The sequence below is a fragment of the Ochlerotatus camptorhynchus genome, unplaced genomic scaffold (assembly GCF_037179485.1).
Source record: "Ochlerotatus camptorhynchus isolate MF236.1 unplaced genomic scaffold, CSIRO-AGI_Acam_v1.1 ptg000103l, whole genome shotgun sequence".
NCBI lineage: Eukaryota > Metazoa > Arthropoda > Insecta > Diptera > Culicidae > Ochlerotatus > Ochlerotatus camptorhynchus.
Genome location: NW_027040593.1, coordinates 433,263 through 450,621, shown reverse-complemented (window position 1 = coordinate 450,621; position 17,359 = coordinate 433,263). Strand labels below are relative to the sequence as shown.

Here is a 17,359-nt window from a genome sequence, read left to right as displayed (position 1 = left end):
ATTGATGAAGCTGCCGAAGGGGAGAAAGCCAATTTCCTGTAAGTGGGTGTTTAAGGTTAAGAGATCTGACAATGGTCAGCCGGACCGTTGTAAGGCTCGACTAGCAGCGCGTGGCTTTTCGCAAAGGCACTGATTCGACTATTCGGAGACGTATTCTCCGGTAGCCAAACTAGATACGATCCGAGCGTTTTTGGCGGTAGCGAACAAGGAGAGATGGCACGTCCACCAAATGGATGTGCGAACCGCGTTCTTAAACGGAAAGATCACCAAGGAAATCTATATGACCCCACCAGAGGGATACAAGCAGAGGGATGGCTTGGTATGTCGCCTCAACCGTGCCCTGTATGGGTTAAAGCAGTCATCGAGAGCTTGGAATCAGCGGTTCGATCGGTTCATGCAGGAGTTGGGATTCCGGAGGAGTGCTAACGATCCGTGCTTGTATGTGAAGGGAACAGGTAGTTCGATGATAGTTCTCATTCTGTACGTCGACGACATCCTTATCGCATCTCGGAGCCTGAAGCTAGTAGAGGAAGTGAAACGTCGTTTCGTCGACGAGTTCGAAATGTCGGATGTTGGCGCAGTGAAGAGTTTCCTCGGGATGAAGGTGGAGCGAGACGTCGAGAATCGGATCCTAAGAATCAGCCAGCGTGGGTTCCTGGAAAGTCTTCTTTGCCGGTTCAACATGCAGGATTGCAAGCCTATCTCGACACCGATGGAGTGTCGCCTTCGCCTGGAACGAGGAAAAGAAGCGGAACGGACGGACAAGCCCTACCACGAGTTGGTCGGATGCTTGATGTACGTGGCATTTACATCGCGACCCGATCTGTGCACGGCTGTCAACTACTTCAGCCAGTTCCAGAGTTGTCCAACCGAACAGTATTGGGTACACCTGAAGAGACTTTTGCGGTACATTCGTGGAACTCTTGATCTCGGACTGGTCTATAGAGGAGACGACGGCGCATCGATACTGGAAGCCTACGCAGACGTAGACTGGGCGAACGACGTGATGGACAGGAAGTCATTATCCGGGTATGTTTTCCGTATTCATGGCAGTACCGTTTGTTGGCTGACGCGGAAACAGTCGACGATCTCTCTGTCTTCTACCGAGGCGGAGTTAGTTTCCTTGACTACAGCGGTATGTCAGGGGACATGGCTGGTGCGGTTGCTGGAAGATCTGGGAATCAAGATGAGCGACCCCGTTACGTACTTTGAGGACAATCAATCGACGATCCGTGTTGCTGAGGATGAGCGTGGAGTGGGCCGATTGAAGCACGTTGACGTGAAGCACATGTTCGTCCGGAACGAGATCCACCAAGGGCGTATCATGCTGCAGTACGTGCCGACGACGGACCAGTTGGCGGATGTGATGACCAAGGGTCTGCCAGCTGGGATTTTCCAGAAACATCGAGCAAATCTAGGGTTGATGGGCTCTGTAAATTGAGCGGGGGTGTTGGGAATGTCAATTTCCTATCCCTTATACCACAAACCCCATCGGGCAACCCCTCGACAATGAGCTGTCATTAGACACCGGAAGTAAACAATAGTTTTTCTTTCTTGACCTGTACCTAGCAAAGGAAACACGTTTCATTAAAATCTTGTTCGTTTAATAAAATACGTTGTCCGTTTTCTCTTAATCCGATTCCGTTACCACTGCCCGAATTCCCAATACACCTTTGTTTACAAATAAATTAAAGAGCCTGAATTTATAGAGGCGACATCTTATCCATTTGACAGGTCTTCTGCTCGATTGGAATGACTTTTCCTATGATTTTAACAGACAATCGATTGTTTCAATTTTGACATTTCGTCTCTATATTAATTCAGGCTCTTTAAACTAAATTATATTGAGTTGTCAAAGACTCGCGCTTATTCCTGCTTACACTACACCAGTGCTACACGGCAAAAACGAAAACGACATTAGTGAAATCAGTGCCAACATTTCAAAGGGGCGTAATTGCTTTTGTAAACAATGACTTTAGCCGTCGATTTCTCGCATATAAAAGCTCATCCCTCCAAATTAACATTGCTAACAGGTGGAGGAAACATTCATCTACCTGTTTGTGTCCTTAATTTTCATGAGTGAGCTTTTATTTGCAAGAAATCGACGGCTAAAGCCATTGTTTACAAATGCAATTACGCCCCTTTGAAATGTTGGCACTGAAATGTGCAAACAGCTGTTGGCAGTGACGTAAATCCCACTGTTCGCAGTATGGAATGACGTCGTCACTTTCCTAATAAATTTGTTATGGTTATGTTGCTTAACGGCATGTTCTGGGTATCATCCAAACCATCTGTGGAAAAAATCTATCATTTGGGTTATCGTTCGTTAATGATATTTTTGTTAGGGTTGTGTGCTTAGCAATGTTGGCCCGGACCTTACATAAATTTCATTGCTGCTGAACGATATTCACCACCATTCGATTCAACGGCACATTTTCACCACGGCAGCACCAATACTCCGTCATAATATAACTAGTAGCCGCTCTGTGTGGAATGATAAACGTCAAAAGCAGCTGTCCACGCTTCGCTTGTTTTGTTTATAAACATTCCTTCCCGAGGTCATCGCGAGCTTATCGCGCGCTTTCCTCCTTTATCTAGGATTATCCTAGATTATCGCTATTAGTATTTTTTTTTTTAATTTATAGTGTTTTTTTTATACCAATGTAGAATTGAAGTTCAAACGAATTATAAGTTCAAACGTGTTCAAATGAAGACGTGATGTGCGCGTGTTGCAGCCGTCAAGTGAGATTATTTATCATGCCATCATCTGAATATGATGCTGTCTGGCGGAAAAAAAAACATAACGCCGAAGATGATTCCTCCGAACGGAATTGTACCGGAATAGTACGCGCTCATGGCAGAATAATTATCCAGTGTCTATTTTCGTAGGCGTCCCTGGTGACGGTCGTGACAATACGATGAGCAATTATAAGTTGGTACACAGTGCAATTAGATGTAAACACGGAATCCGACGGTCTTTTTTAGAGGCGGTAAAACAAGCAAAAATAAATCTTTTACTGCTTCGGTTATCTTCATCGTTGCCATTGAGATGAGAAAATGGAGGTTCATCACCATCCGTCAGCAGACGACGTGGACATAGTTACACCTAGTAGTGGAAGATAGTGGAAGATAGGGCAGTTAGCGCGAATTTCAACGATGCTTGAAAAGGGATACATTCCGCTGTCCACGGTTCGTTTGGAGCTGCTATGAATCGAGGTGGCACGAGGCAGTCGGTCGGTTGGCAGGTGGCGGTGAGGTATTAAGATAATAATTTCCGACAGCGTGAAGCAGCAATAGCGACGACTGATAAGCATAGGGCACGTTGGACGCCTGAAAGGAGCCTTTCGGGCAGAGTTTGAACTCAGTAAGTCGCTGATTAGAGCCCGAAAAAGATCCATCCCGGTCCCGGTTGCAGGTGTTGCTCGGAAAAAGCGATTGAGAATTCTGTACCAATTTTTTTTTGTCGACCCTAAGAAAAGTTTGTCAACTGATCGTCACGCATAAATACACAGATTACAGATTTTCTCGTTTCGGACAATCGAATAATCGCGAACAAATGGACAAGCGCAATGCGAAAGCTGGAACGATCTACCAGAACCTACCTCAACATGAGAATGGCGTTGCCCTGGCCGTTGCAGGTGAGTGTCGATCAATGGGTTTGTTTTCTATTTTTCTTAAGTCTACGAGTGGGTGTGACGCGATGAGAGCAACGAAAGTCTATGTATTACACTGATAATGCGAATTGGACGGATGAAACGATATCCAATGAAGTGTGGGCAGGTTTTGCAAGAATATACATAACATAAATGATGACCATTTTAAATTTCTATACAACGAGTTGAAGAAGGCTAAGCTACTGGCAAGGCCCGTTTTCTTTCACTGATAATAGACGTCGGTTATCTTTGGAGTATTTCATGGTTTCATGATGACAGGCAAATTAAAGGGCATTTTTTCGTGTAAAAGTAAAAACATATCGCTGAATGACGTTTATCGGATATTGATAAGTGAAATACTTTCGCTTTTTTGCAATTTTTCGCTTAAACATACCAATTTGGAACGCCTCAAAAGTTATAAACTTTCAAATGGATGCTTATTACAGGAATAGTGACAATATGCCATATCAAGCACAACATGTGAAAAGGGCATACAAGCTTTTTGTAAACAAACATTATTATGCCTTTTTCTCGCCACCCATATGACACCAACGCAAACCATCAACATCTCCGGATAGGGGAAGGTTTCCCCTTCCCGATGATGTTGTTAGTTTGCGTGGGCGACCCTCGGTTGGCAAGAAGAGGGCCTACAAAGGTTTGTTTACAAAAAGCTTGTATGCCCTTTTCACATGTGGCTCTTGAATATGAATAAAAAGAGTTTACTTTCCTTTCCGGTACCTATATTAGAGTAAAGTAAACTCTTTTATTTAATAATAATTCGTGTTGCATTCGCTTATTTTTCCTAGATGTCAAATAATTAGAAAAGAAACGCCTGATTCGGAACGAAATCGGAAAAGCACTGCAATGATAGGTGTTTGTAAATTAAACAAACAGTGTAATAAATTGCAATAATCTTGAAAACAAGGTTACTAGTTAATTTAAATCGCAAAAAAAAAAAATCGTCAACGTATGAAATGTACACACTAATCCAGCATTTAGTTGTTCGGTATTTTTTTGTACTGGGCTTACACGGTAAAACGAAAGATTTACTGAAAATTCAGTTTAAATCAGGCGAATAACCGACGTTCTGTAAAACACAAACTGAACTTCGGTATCGTTTGATGCAAAATACTGTACACAGAATATTTATTTACTGAGAAAGTCGTTAATTTCCAAATTTTCGTGATTTCACGAAAAGTCAGTAAAAATAATTACTGTGCACAAAGTAGTCTTTATTTTTTTACCGACTGGTCAGCAACATAGCCACCTTGTTTTACCGACCACGAATTGTAAAACTCTAACCTGTCAATTTTATTCCCGCCGCCATTTTAGCTCAGTAAAATCCGGGAGCAAGTGTTTAATCGCGCAGTTTTGTTAAAATTTGAATTATATCATGACGGAACTGAGTTGGTACCAACACTTATTATTTACTCTTTTTGCAGTTCCTTGGTCTCCAACAAATTTTGATCAACAAAATGGATGTTTGCATTGTTTGCTTTCACTGTCGACGGGCTATTCCGGGGTACGTCAAGGGATTAAGTCGTCATATTAATTGGCATATTACAAGCGGTGAATTGCACCAGGATTCATGCTTTGATTACTGCACATTCACTATTTTTAATATAACTGGGTAGCATGGTATAATAATGAACCAAATAACTGTCTTCTCAGTTAAATTGCAGCAAAATTAACATAAAGAAAATACTGGGTTTTCCAGTATACGCAACTCGAACCAATTACTGAATGAACAGTTATTTTTGACAGATTGACTTTACGGACAGTTCGGTAATGCAAATTATGTCTGTGATGATTACTGGGCGATCCGCAATTCAAAAACCCAGTAAAATTTTACTGACTCCAGTAATCTAAAGTTAGTGTGTAGATAGACTGAGTGACGTAGGTCAGTCTCATGATGTGCAAAGGAATCATGTTTCTTGGGAACTGGTCTGGCATCCATGCCTCTCACTAGAGATTTAAGAGATTTTTAGAGATATTGTGGTCTCACTGAAAATCGGTCAATACCGCCAATTTATCCCAGGAATGTAACTCTTCCTGTAAAAATTGGTGGTCCTAAGAAGAACCGATTGCTCGATCTAAATCAGAAGGCTCCAGCTCTTACCGTTGGAGTTGCTACTACTGCTAGTTGGTCAGGAGATCGGTCCACTACGTTGTACGATGCGAAAATGAGCTCGGATCGCCAGTCGGTCTCCTTCCACCCCATCGCTGGTCGTCAAGATGATCCACTCATCACGTCGTCCTCGGCACAAGCAGAGGGAAAATTCCACTTTTTACCGCTGACTTGCTGCTGGTAACACTCACCACGCCGTCCGAAGCGAAAATGAGTGGAGGCACGACAGCAGCGCTCTTTTATAACTTTTCAGCAAGTAGAACGATGTGCAACCAACAATCAATACAAAACTATCGATTTTAAATTCGTCTTGACACCAGTCCCGAAGTGACGTGAGTGAGTTTCTTCACACACATTTTGACAGTTCCTTATGGGGTTTTACCAACAATCAATACGAAACTAACGATTTTGGTCGATATTGGTTCCAAGCAAATCGATTAACGTACCCCATTCTAGTCGAAATTCTAGTACTACACAATGTTTGTTTTGATTTGCCATGAAAGTTTGACAGATAAAATGAGGAGTTCGTGGATTTTCCTATGTTTCGAGGGGTGAATCGATTAGCTTGGGACCGAAGATAGTACCAGAGCTGAGCCAAAAGTTGAGCTCGTTTCTTCGGGACCTTCTGGTCTTAGAGTTACCTCTATGCTAGCATGTCCCGAAGAAAAGTGCTCAAGTTTTGGCCCAGCTCTGGTACTCTCTTTGGTCCCAAGCTAATCGATGCACCCCTCGAAACATAGGAAAATCCACGAACCCCTCATTTTATCTGTCAAACTTTCATGGCAAATCAAAACAAACATTGTGTAGTACTAGAATTTCGACTAGAACGGGGTACGTATCGTTTGCTTGGGACCAATAGGCTAGTCAAGTAGTGATCCAATTTAAAATCGTTTCGTATTGATTGTTGGTAATAGGGTTGGGCTTGCAGCAGGGTTCGTTTTGGTAAACGATAAGCTGAATAGATGTCCTAACAATCGTATAACGCGAAGGAGCTTGGGATTGAACCCATGGTCTTCTGCTCAGTAAGCAAAAACGTTTGCCACTAGGCAGACGAATTCCTTTTTAATCATCGAGTTACTGTTATTACCATGTAGTCATGTTAACAAATAAAATGATTGACGAATCTTGAATGTGGATGGGCTTGATGTTCTGCTCAGTTAGCAAAAACGGCTGCTCTAAGGCCACCGAGCCCGTCATATCACATTAAACCGTTACTCATTGTTATAACTATTCAAACCCGGCACCGACGACAACGAAAAGTTTTACAAAATACACGATAAACAAGCGATCTTACCATACATTTTTGATATAAAAGGACCTGGGATCGCGTTTTTCTGCTCAATGGGCAAGCCACTGCAACCGACGATCTTTCAATCCGAAAACTAAAAGCTATGAAAGAGTACTTAGGCCTTAATTAAGTTCCACTTTCACGCGACGTTCAATGTTTCGATTTGCTCTTTACGCATTGTTCAGGCAATCATAACAAGCTATGACCGACGTGACGATTGTTTGAGCCCTGGTTAAACAAGCTATTCAAATGAAATTACGTTCTCGAATTTCACTTGGCATGTAATGAGCAAAAAAAAATACGCGAATTCATATAGTTTCAGCGGTTGATGGTTAATTTTAAATATACTAACGGTACTGCCTACGACGGCGACTACGACAAGGACAACAGCGAATTTGTAACTTACCATTTGTCTAGGATATAACACCTTTGCCCAGCATCTCCACTTGAGTTTCATGTCTGCTATCTGTCACTATTTAATATCTAATAGACTTCTCTGACATATGTGAAATGCACAAGGTGCAGAATTTGGGGTAAATTATGAGTATTAGTGCAAGAATCTTTTGAATTCACCAAAGTAATTACCTTTTTTCCGTGTCGTGGACATTTACCACTGCGACCAGTGTTTTGATCTATTGTGGTGTATCCTCTTTTTACTATTTGCCGTGTGTTTTGATGATCAACCACTATGTAGAGTGATCTTCATCATTGATCATCGGCATTATCCTAATATGGAATTGCACTTCGAATGAAGTCTACAACTTTATTGGGTATACTGGTCCAAATTTCTTCAGGTACGGTGAGTCCTTTATCAAGAAATCTGCATCGTTTATTAAATAAAGCAGTGCAATCACACAATAAATGTTCAGAGCTTTCGCTCTCCAAATAACAAAAGCGACATCTATCGTCGCTAAGCTTTCCGATTTTTTTAAAATGATATTTACTAGGACAATGTCCTGTTATTAATCCAGTGTAGGTGCTTAAATCTTTTTTGGAAAGATTGAGTAACCTTTGCGTACTCAAAACGTTGGGCTTAATGAATTGTTTAGATTGCCGGGCTGTTGAGGTATTATTCCAATTGGATTGTACCTTGCTTTTTTCCCAGTTCTTTAATTCCATTTTCAGATTAGAAGGCGATAGACCAATAAATGGTTCGGGACCAATAAATTTCTGGGATGAGCCAAGCTTTGCTAATTGATCAGCTTTTTCATTTCCTTCAATGCCGCAATGACCAGGAACCCAATATAGATTTACCTTGTTACGACAGGACAATTTCTGAAGTTGATTATAGCATTCCCACACTAACTTTGAAGTGTAGATCATTGATTTAAGGGCATTCAATGCTGCTTGACTGTCCGAAAAAATGCATATGTTTGCATTCCTATAATTTCTGTTTTAAACATATTTCTACACATTCTAGAATCGCAAATATTTCTGCTTGGAATACTGTTGGCCATTTACCCATTGCTACAGAACAGTTAATTCCGGGACCTGTTATTCCTGCCCCTACCCTGTTATCCTGTTTTGAGCCATCCGTGTAGAATGTTATAGACCCAGGACGAATCAACGGCCCTCCAGTCTCCCAATCATTGCGTGTTGTATTAAACACATTAAATAGATGGTTGAATTCATGAGTTTTTACCATAAAATCTTCATTCTTTAAAATTAGTGGACTTAATTGAATCTCTTTCAAGATGCTCATATGATTTTTAAGATCTCCTTCAAAGAGCTCTTTTGTTCGTCTGAGTCTGAGAGCATTCTTCATTGCATCCAGTTGAATGAATTGATGTAAAGGAAGAAGATTAAGCAAAGCTTCTAAGGCTTTAGATGGAGTACTGCGCATTGCTCCAGTTATGGAGGTAGTGGCCAACCTCTGCAGTTTTTCAAGTCTTTGTTGAGTTGTTTTTTGCACTGTTTTTGGCCACCAAACTAGTGATGCATAAATTATTCTTGGTTTTACTATAGCCGAATAAATGTAACATTTTAGGTTTGAGTCCCCATTTCTTACCAAACGTCCTTTTACTAATCCAAAGAGCATTGGTTGTAATTACCTTTGTTGTAATACTTCCTGCATTGCCATGGTCATCTGGGAGGAGGTTCGTGTCTAGTGCTTTCCCCAGGAACCGTTTACGGCCTGCTACCGCCCGTCAATTCTTGGGCGTTTCCAGCGAGGCATCTTCAGCTTGCTCACAATCTCCGACACTGGCGAGAGGCCAGCAGACGAGCACTTTTTCAAGCCTTAAACATGCTGATTCACGGCAACGTAGGCCACCGAATTACCACCAAAACTCGGGGCGGACACATTATCAGCACTTTTCCCGGCTAATTTACCAACCGGACTGTGTTAAAACTCGCACACGGTGACAAGACTCTCGATAGAACCATATAGAACTGCACGATGAAAGTGTAACATCCGAACACGGTAAACCGGCCTCCCGGGAGGCAATGCAAATCACAGGCACACTTACACCACTGGTTACAAAAAAAAAACACCCGTGCAAAGAAACGGATCCAATAAACGTCACTCTCGCGAAAGCACACCCGTCGTCGTCGAACGGCAAAAAAGGAATCGGTGGGCAATTTTGTGATACAGAATTTCCACTGAAAATCAACCGGGAATGCACGAATTTCACCACACCCAACTGCGAAACACGTTCAGAAGCACTTTTGGTACACTTTCGATCGAAAACACTTAATTTTTTGCAAAAAAATAGTTGCGAGCGAACCAACATCATCATATGCTTCCAATCGTGAAACCTTTTCTGAAGCAATTTGCTTCCAAGTGGCCCCTCCTTGCTTCATTCGTATCCCTCGATGGATAATTTTCCAAAAAATGATACGGTATCTCTCCTTCAATGGAATTGTAGAAGCATTTTACCAAAACTAGACATATTCAAATTTTTACTGCATAACATACACTGTGACGAGGGGGACGACTCTATCTATACGATGCAAAAAAGATTGTGTTTTGCTGTGGCTAGCTGCGCGCACGCTGAGTAGATAGAAAGAAGATTGATGACGATTCTGAAGATTTCCTGCAAAAAGATGATGAGCGATGCAAGTAGATGCGACAAATGAAAGAAGATTTTTCGAAGATTGATTCGCTAATGTGAGATTTGTTAAGCATCTAAACTTGAGATTTAGATGTGTCGCCCACCTCGCACTGTGATGCGTTTGCTCTCTGCGAAACATGGCTCTCACCAGATGTTAACCTGTCTCTTCACGACTACAACATTATCCGTCTCGATCGTGCAGATTCGTACGGTGGGGTGCTCCTAGGGGTCAACAAACAACACTCATTCTACAGAATCGACCATCCTCCACTGTCAGGTATTGAAATTGTCGCATGTCAGGTGAATATTAGAGGTAAAACCTTCAGTATTGCCTCGTTATACATCCCTCCGAGAACGGCTGTTTCTCAGCGAGCGCTATCTAACATCTGCTCAGTTCTACCTGAGCCGCGGTTGATCTTAGGGGATTTTAATTCCCACGGTACAGGCTGGGGAGAGCTGTACGATGACAACCGCTCAACCATCATCTATGACCAATGCGACGATTTCAATATGACCATTCTAAACACCGGTGAAGTAACTCGAATAGCCAAACCTCCAGCAAGAGAGAGAAGACTAAACTTGTCACTCTGTTCGAACTCACTATCATTGGATTGCATGTGGGAGGTAATCCAAGACCCCTATGGTAGTGATCATTTGCCCATCAAAATTTCGATTTCCAACGGTTCATCTTACAGTATCCAATCAACATCGCGTACGATCTCACGAGAAACATCAATTGGGAAGAATACGCGAACGCGGTCCGTGACGGTTCAGAATCGGTCGACGTTCTCTCTCCGTTGGATGAGTACTCCTTCCTATCGCGGCTCATAGTGGATTGCGCGCTTCAAGCACAAACGAAGCCTGTTCCTGGCACTACCATTCGCAAGCGTCCTCCCACTGTGTGGTGGGACCAGGAATGCACCGACGTGAATAACGAGAAGTCTACCGAGTTTAAACAGTTTCGTAAATACGGTACCCGCGAATACTTTGAGCGGTATACGGAGCTAGAGGAAAAGTTTAAGAGCTTTGTCAGGGCCAAAAAACGCGGTTACTGGCGTCGGTTCGTCGAAGGGCTATCGTAGGAGACTTCCATGCAAACGCTCTGAAATGTCGGCAGGAGAATGCGTAACGAGGACAAGGAGTACTCTAACAAGTGGATTTTCGACTTCGCGCGTAAGGTTTGTCCCGATTCGGTTCCGGTTCGATGCAACACTCGCGATCCGCCGCTGGAAAACGATGACATGGACTCCCCGTTTTCGATGGTAGAATTCTCAATTGCTCTTCTTTCATGCAATAACTCGGCTCCGGGAATGCATCGAATCAAGTTCAACCTGCTCAAGAACCTCCCAGACGTCACAAAGAGGCGATTGTTGAACTTGTTCAATCGATTCCTTGAGCTCAACGTTGTTCCGGATGATTGGAGACAAGTGAGAGTTATCGCCATCCAGAAGCCCGGTAAACCCGCGCCGGATCGCGATGCTGTCGTGTATTCGGAAGCTGTTAGAAAAAAATGATTCTTCTTCGTCTGGACAAGTGGGTCGAGGCGAATGGCTTACTCTCAGATACGCAATTTGGATTCCGTAGGGGCAAAGGCACGAACGACTGCCTTGCGTTGCTTTCAAGTGAAATCCAATTAGCCTATGCTGAAAAACAGCAGATGGGTTCAGTTTTCTTGGACATTAAAGGGGCGATCGATCCTTTCGGACAAACTCCATGCGAGTGGGCTTTCTCCGATTATCAACAATTTCCTGTTTAATTTGTTGTCCGAGAAACGAATGAGCTTCTCTCATGGCAACTCGGAAATTGCATGAATCAACTACATCGGTCTTCCACAAGGCTCATGTTTAAGTCCCCTCCGGTACAACTTCTATGTCAAAGACATTGATGATTGTCTGGCCGAAAATTGCACGCTAAGGCAGCTTGCAGATGGCGGCGTGGTTTCCGTGGTTGGACCAACAGCACCGGACCTGCAAGGACCATTGCAAGATACCTTGGATAATTTGTCTACTTGGGCAATGAATCTGGGTATCGAATTCTCTCCGGAGAAAACAGAGATGGTTGTTTTTTCTAGGAAGCTTTATCCAGCACAGTTTCAGCTTCAACTTATGGGTAGAACAATCACTCACAGCATGTCGTTTAAGTATTTAGGTGTCAGGTTCGATTCCAAGTGCACTTGGGGAAAACACATAGCGTATCTGAGGCAGAGATGCCAACAGCGAATCAATTTCCTTCGTTCCATTACCGGCACTTCACGGGGAGCCCATCCGGAAGATCTGATAAGACTCTACAAGACCACCATTCTCTCGATTTTGGAGTACGGTAGCTTTTGCTTTCAATCGGCGGCGGGGACGCACATATTGAAGCTCCAAAGGATTCAATATCGTTGCATTCGAATCGCGCTAGGTTGTATGCAATGGACGCATACCATGAGTCTTGAAGTTCTTGCGGGCGTCCTCCCCTTAACAAATCGTTTTGCGGATTTATCGTTCCGGTTCCTCATCCACTGTGAAGTCATGAACCCGCTGGTGATCGAAAACTTTGAGAAGCTGCTAGAGCGGAATCCTCAAACACGATTCATGAGCTTGTTCTACGAGCACATGACTCTGGACATCGGCCCCTCCTAGTTCAACCCCAATCGCGCTGTCTCCTATAATTTCAGTTGTTCTTCCGTGAGATTCGATCTCACAATGAGGCAGGAGATTCAAGGAATTCCAGAGCCTCACCGTTCCCTGATTGTCCCAACTATTTTTGCGAACAAATACCGCCACGTCCCCGTATTCCACGATCTTCATAGCGCCTCATACAAGCTTCAAAAGCCGTGTTCGGTATACGTTGCTGAACTAGCAGCTATATCGTACACGTTAGAGCGTATTGCCTCACTTCCACCTGAACATTATTTCATTTTTACGGATAGCCTAAGCTCCCTGGAGGCTATGCGTTCAATGAGACCGATGAAGCAATAGGCGTATTTCCTCCAGGAAATACGATCGTCATTGAGTGCTTTATCAAACAGCTCGCATATCATCACCTTGGTATGGGTCCCTTCTCATTGCTCTATCCCGGGCAATGAGAAAGCGGACTCGCTGGCCAAGGTGGGCGCTATGGAAGGCGATATTTACGAGTGACAAATCGCCTACCACGAATTTTTCACAATTTCTCGTCAGCAAGTCCTCGCCAACTGGCAACAAAAGTGGAATGATGGTGATCTGGGAAGATTGCTACATTCTATTGTCCCACAGGTGTCGATCAAACCCTGGTTCAAAGGGTTGGATATGAGTCGTGATTTTATTCGTGTAATGTCCAGGCTCATGTCCAATCACTGTTCGTTAAACACTCACCTCTTCCGTATTACGCTTGCCGACAGCAACTTGTGTAACTGTGGAAACGGTTATCACGACATCGAGCATGTTGTTTGGTCCTGCTCCTTGTATCATGAGGCGAGATCCATTCTGTGTGATTCCCTTAGGGTCCGAGGAAAACAACCCTTTAAGCCAATTAGAGACGTCTTGGCTTGCCGTGATATCGACTTAATGAAGCTTATTTACGACTTTCTTAAAGCTGTTGATGTATGTGTTTAATGTTTTGTGTTTTAGTCATCCTTTACGTTTAAGTTTTAATTAGTTCAAAATGCTTTCCATTGTTTCCCTCCAAATGATCAATAAATGTAATCCCTAATCTCGAGTAAACCACGAGTAATTGGCCCCCGTTCTACTAACATTAGTTGTAAGAAAATGATATTCACACACAATTATGTAAAAAATATTAGGCTCCGCAAAGCTAACGCATTTGAGCCTTGACAAATAAATGGATTATAAAAAAAAAAAAACAACATCACCGCGTTAATAAACTGAAATTAAAATTATCACTCGCGATGCCACAAATTTCTGGTCCGAGAGAAAAATCAAACAATACAGATAGCGACAGATCTTCTGATGCTTGCAAACACGATGAATCGTGTTTTCTTTCTCCATTCTAAAACTTCCCGGAAAGCAAGAAACCACCAATCACACACTTATAACCGTCCGGGAGGCAGAGAGCCAGCGCTAATCCGGCAAATGCAGCCGAAAACTATGAACGCACGCACAAAACAGAGAGCAAACTTAAAACACAACCGTATCCAAAGGGGTTATAAACTGCACTCCTCTGTTCTCTCGATAGTCATAGCAAGCAAACACGTAATTTGTTGATTGCGACCAAACAGTTTGATCAATTTTCAATAGGTTACTAATGGTAAATTACTATTATCTTTACACCAAACAAATCTGCATCACATGGTGTGAAAAGAATTGAAATCCATTAATAAATGGTCAAGTTATAATCGTTTAAAACCTAACACTATTTCGTCACAAAATTTCTTGATTTCACAAAGACGTAGTCCTATGTCGAAAAATACAGGATCCAAAATGGCCGAAGTTCTGGAAAAATTTTAATGATTGCCCATTACACACAATTAACCACTTCATTCGAGTAGTTAAAATGACGTTTACTACCACTCGAACTTTGAAATAAAACATTATTTGAGATTTTTTCTTCTAGAATCTCGAGAAAAGTAGCCAACATTTGTGCGTTTCATAAAAAAATATAAATTAGTTGGTCCACTTTTGTGAAATCGCTGGTAGAAAGTCACGTCAAAACTGCTTGACAAAGTGGTCAATTATGCAATGTTTCATGTAAATCAGAGAAGGTCGACATAAGGTCCTGTTTGGTCTGGAACATGCATGACCATTTCAATTTGGGATTATAATCATTCGTATTTCAACTGAATCATCATCATCCTGTATTGGATAGCAACACCATATGATTTTAAGCAACCGTCATCTGGTTGCAGCTATCATTCGCAAAATCGATATGAATGGTCGGAGGATTCACACGAACACATTGATGTGGCGCAGTAGCGAATGTTTGCTCGGTTGACGAATTAGTCCTACAACAAGTCGAAGAATCAAGTTTACCATCGTTATTCGCAACCTACGACCCGTCCGGTAGCCAGCAGCTAAGCTCCGTTGAGCCCTCCCTTATTCAAGCGGTACACCGAACCGCTTGCAGATCCAACAGATCCATTTCTGTTGTTGGATTTCTTGAGCAAACAAACCTTGGCGACGGCGACTACACTGATATTGACCATGCCCTGAACTTAAGTCCTAAATCCCCACTTCAAGCCGGAGAACGGCGGATAGATGAATAGATGATTAGTTATCACATGGAAGCCTTGCTTCAAGATAATCATCGGTATATACTGAAACCATAGACAAACAGACGTAACCTTTTGAATAAATTTTTCTTGAAAACATTGTACCTACGAAATATGACCTCGCGGAAAACAAGCTTACTCGATAAGTCGCAAACAATATTGCATGCAAGGAAAACAGAACATGACGAATGAGAACGACCCAAATTTGAGTTTGGTTCACTCATAATCCCCAAAAGTGCAGGAACTTAGCGATGAGTAAATTTGTCTCATGGTTTCCTTTGGAAAACCTAAAAAATCTGCCGGAAAATGAGGAAATTGACGAAAATTTTATTCAGTCTCGGGAGTAGTACCAATAGACTGAGTGAATCCAATCTTTATTATCTCAAATTCGGGAATTTTTCCCTGGAAAATCCTGGAAAAACCTGGGAAAACATGAGACAAATTTCAAACATCGCTGAGTTCCTACACTTTTGGCGATTATGAGTGAACTAAACTCAAATTTGGGTCGTTCTCATTCGCCGTGAATATATAGAAACGTCAAAGTGATCCGATGTTAGCGCCGCGGTGAGTAGTTCGCGGCTATGATAATATTTAAATCAATCGGTAAATATGTGAACGCTGATCCAGAATGTCACTACCAACATCACACTGCCATTTGTAATTGTTGGTAAGTGTGATTACCTCTCGCCCCAAAAGGCCTGGGTTCAATCCCACTCGGCGTCGCCGGGATGTTCTGAGTTATGCCTCTGTGATCACGCCTTCTTTCGGAAGGGAAGCTAAGCCGTTGGTCCCCGGTTCATGAGTTGATGGGTCGATAGGTAGGGTCCAGGTGTGGGAGCTACCTCCCTGGCGTCGGGTAGCAATGATGCTCAGCAGGGAGAACATATCAAGGAAAAAAATTGCAATTGTTCACGCATCGAAGTTGGAATGTCGGCAGTAAAAAAATGCGTGGAAATCAAAGCACATCTCTTCGATTCTTTTTGCTCACCGTTCTTGCAACTGTTTTTAATTTTTAAAAGCGTGACGCCTAATCACGAAAGTGCTTTTACCATGAAACCACCAAAAATATGACTCATGAAAAAAGCCGGTAATTCCCTACTATATACACAGTGCTACCATTACATTTCTCGTTTGTTAGATTGTTAGGAACCCACACTTACAGTTGATTTCTAGATAGAGCTGGAATTAGGGCCTAACAGCTTTTGTAAACAATGACTTCTATGGATGATTTCTAGGTACTCAAGGCACGACCGCGCAGGCCAACATAGCCATCGGATAGGGGAAGTCTACCTGATGAGGATGTTGGTTTGCGTGGGCGAGCCTTGAATTTCTAGAAATCATCGATAGGAGTCATTGTTTACAAAAGCTGTTAGGCCCTAATTCCAGCTCTATCTAGATATATTTATACCATTTGCTTTGCGGGCAAGTGTTAACGGATTCCGCAAATCTTATAGGTGCATGATTATTCTGCGATAATGCGTTGCAATTATTTGAATGATCGAGCTAAAATCATACAGATTATCTCAATTTTCGTTGCGTAATCATTTGACGCAACTGCCCATACATTCACAACAAGTATTGAAAGTCGCTTTCATTTTTCAGTAGATTGCAGCAGGGGTGGAATTATTTTCGATTTATCAGCTAACCCACGTCAACAATTCAAACTTATCGGCTATGTCGAAGAGGACGCATCTCCGTCCAGCTCGCAACGTGCAAACAAAGAACCATAGATAACAATAAATCGTCTTGTCCACAACGATAAAATGACCATAGAATTTGTTGTTTCCACAATGGAATCTATGGTAAATGGGGAAATCTAAATTAGAATAAGGGGTTGTTATGTATTTTAACCTTTGAAAAAAACACTTGAGCCATTTACCATTAATTGTATTGTTTTTGTATTGTTGAAAAATCTAACTATATGGGACGTATTGTAGATCTATTGCAATAACAATATTCTAATTCGACTTGCATGATAAACGTACACTAAGATCGATTGTTGGCAATAGATTTTGGTTGTAATTGTCAGGGGACCCTATCCCTGTC

General features: G+C 42.3%; 1 protein-coding gene across 1 annotated transcript in view; it reads left to right on the top strand.

Annotated features, from left to right (window-relative positions):
* Positions 1-3,502: 3,502 nt before the first annotated feature.
* The window catches only part of LOC135699154 (sodium-independent sulfate anion transporter-like), a 54,931-nt gene continuing 41,074 nt past the window's right edge, over positions 3,503-17,359 (top strand). The window contains exon 1 of the mRNA XM_065219371.1: positions 3,503-3,638. Within this exon, the coding sequence (XP_065075443.1) occupies positions 3,557-3,638 (82 nt within the window). The 5' untranslated portion in view covers positions 3,503-3,556. The remainder of the gene's footprint in view (positions 3,639-17,359) is intronic.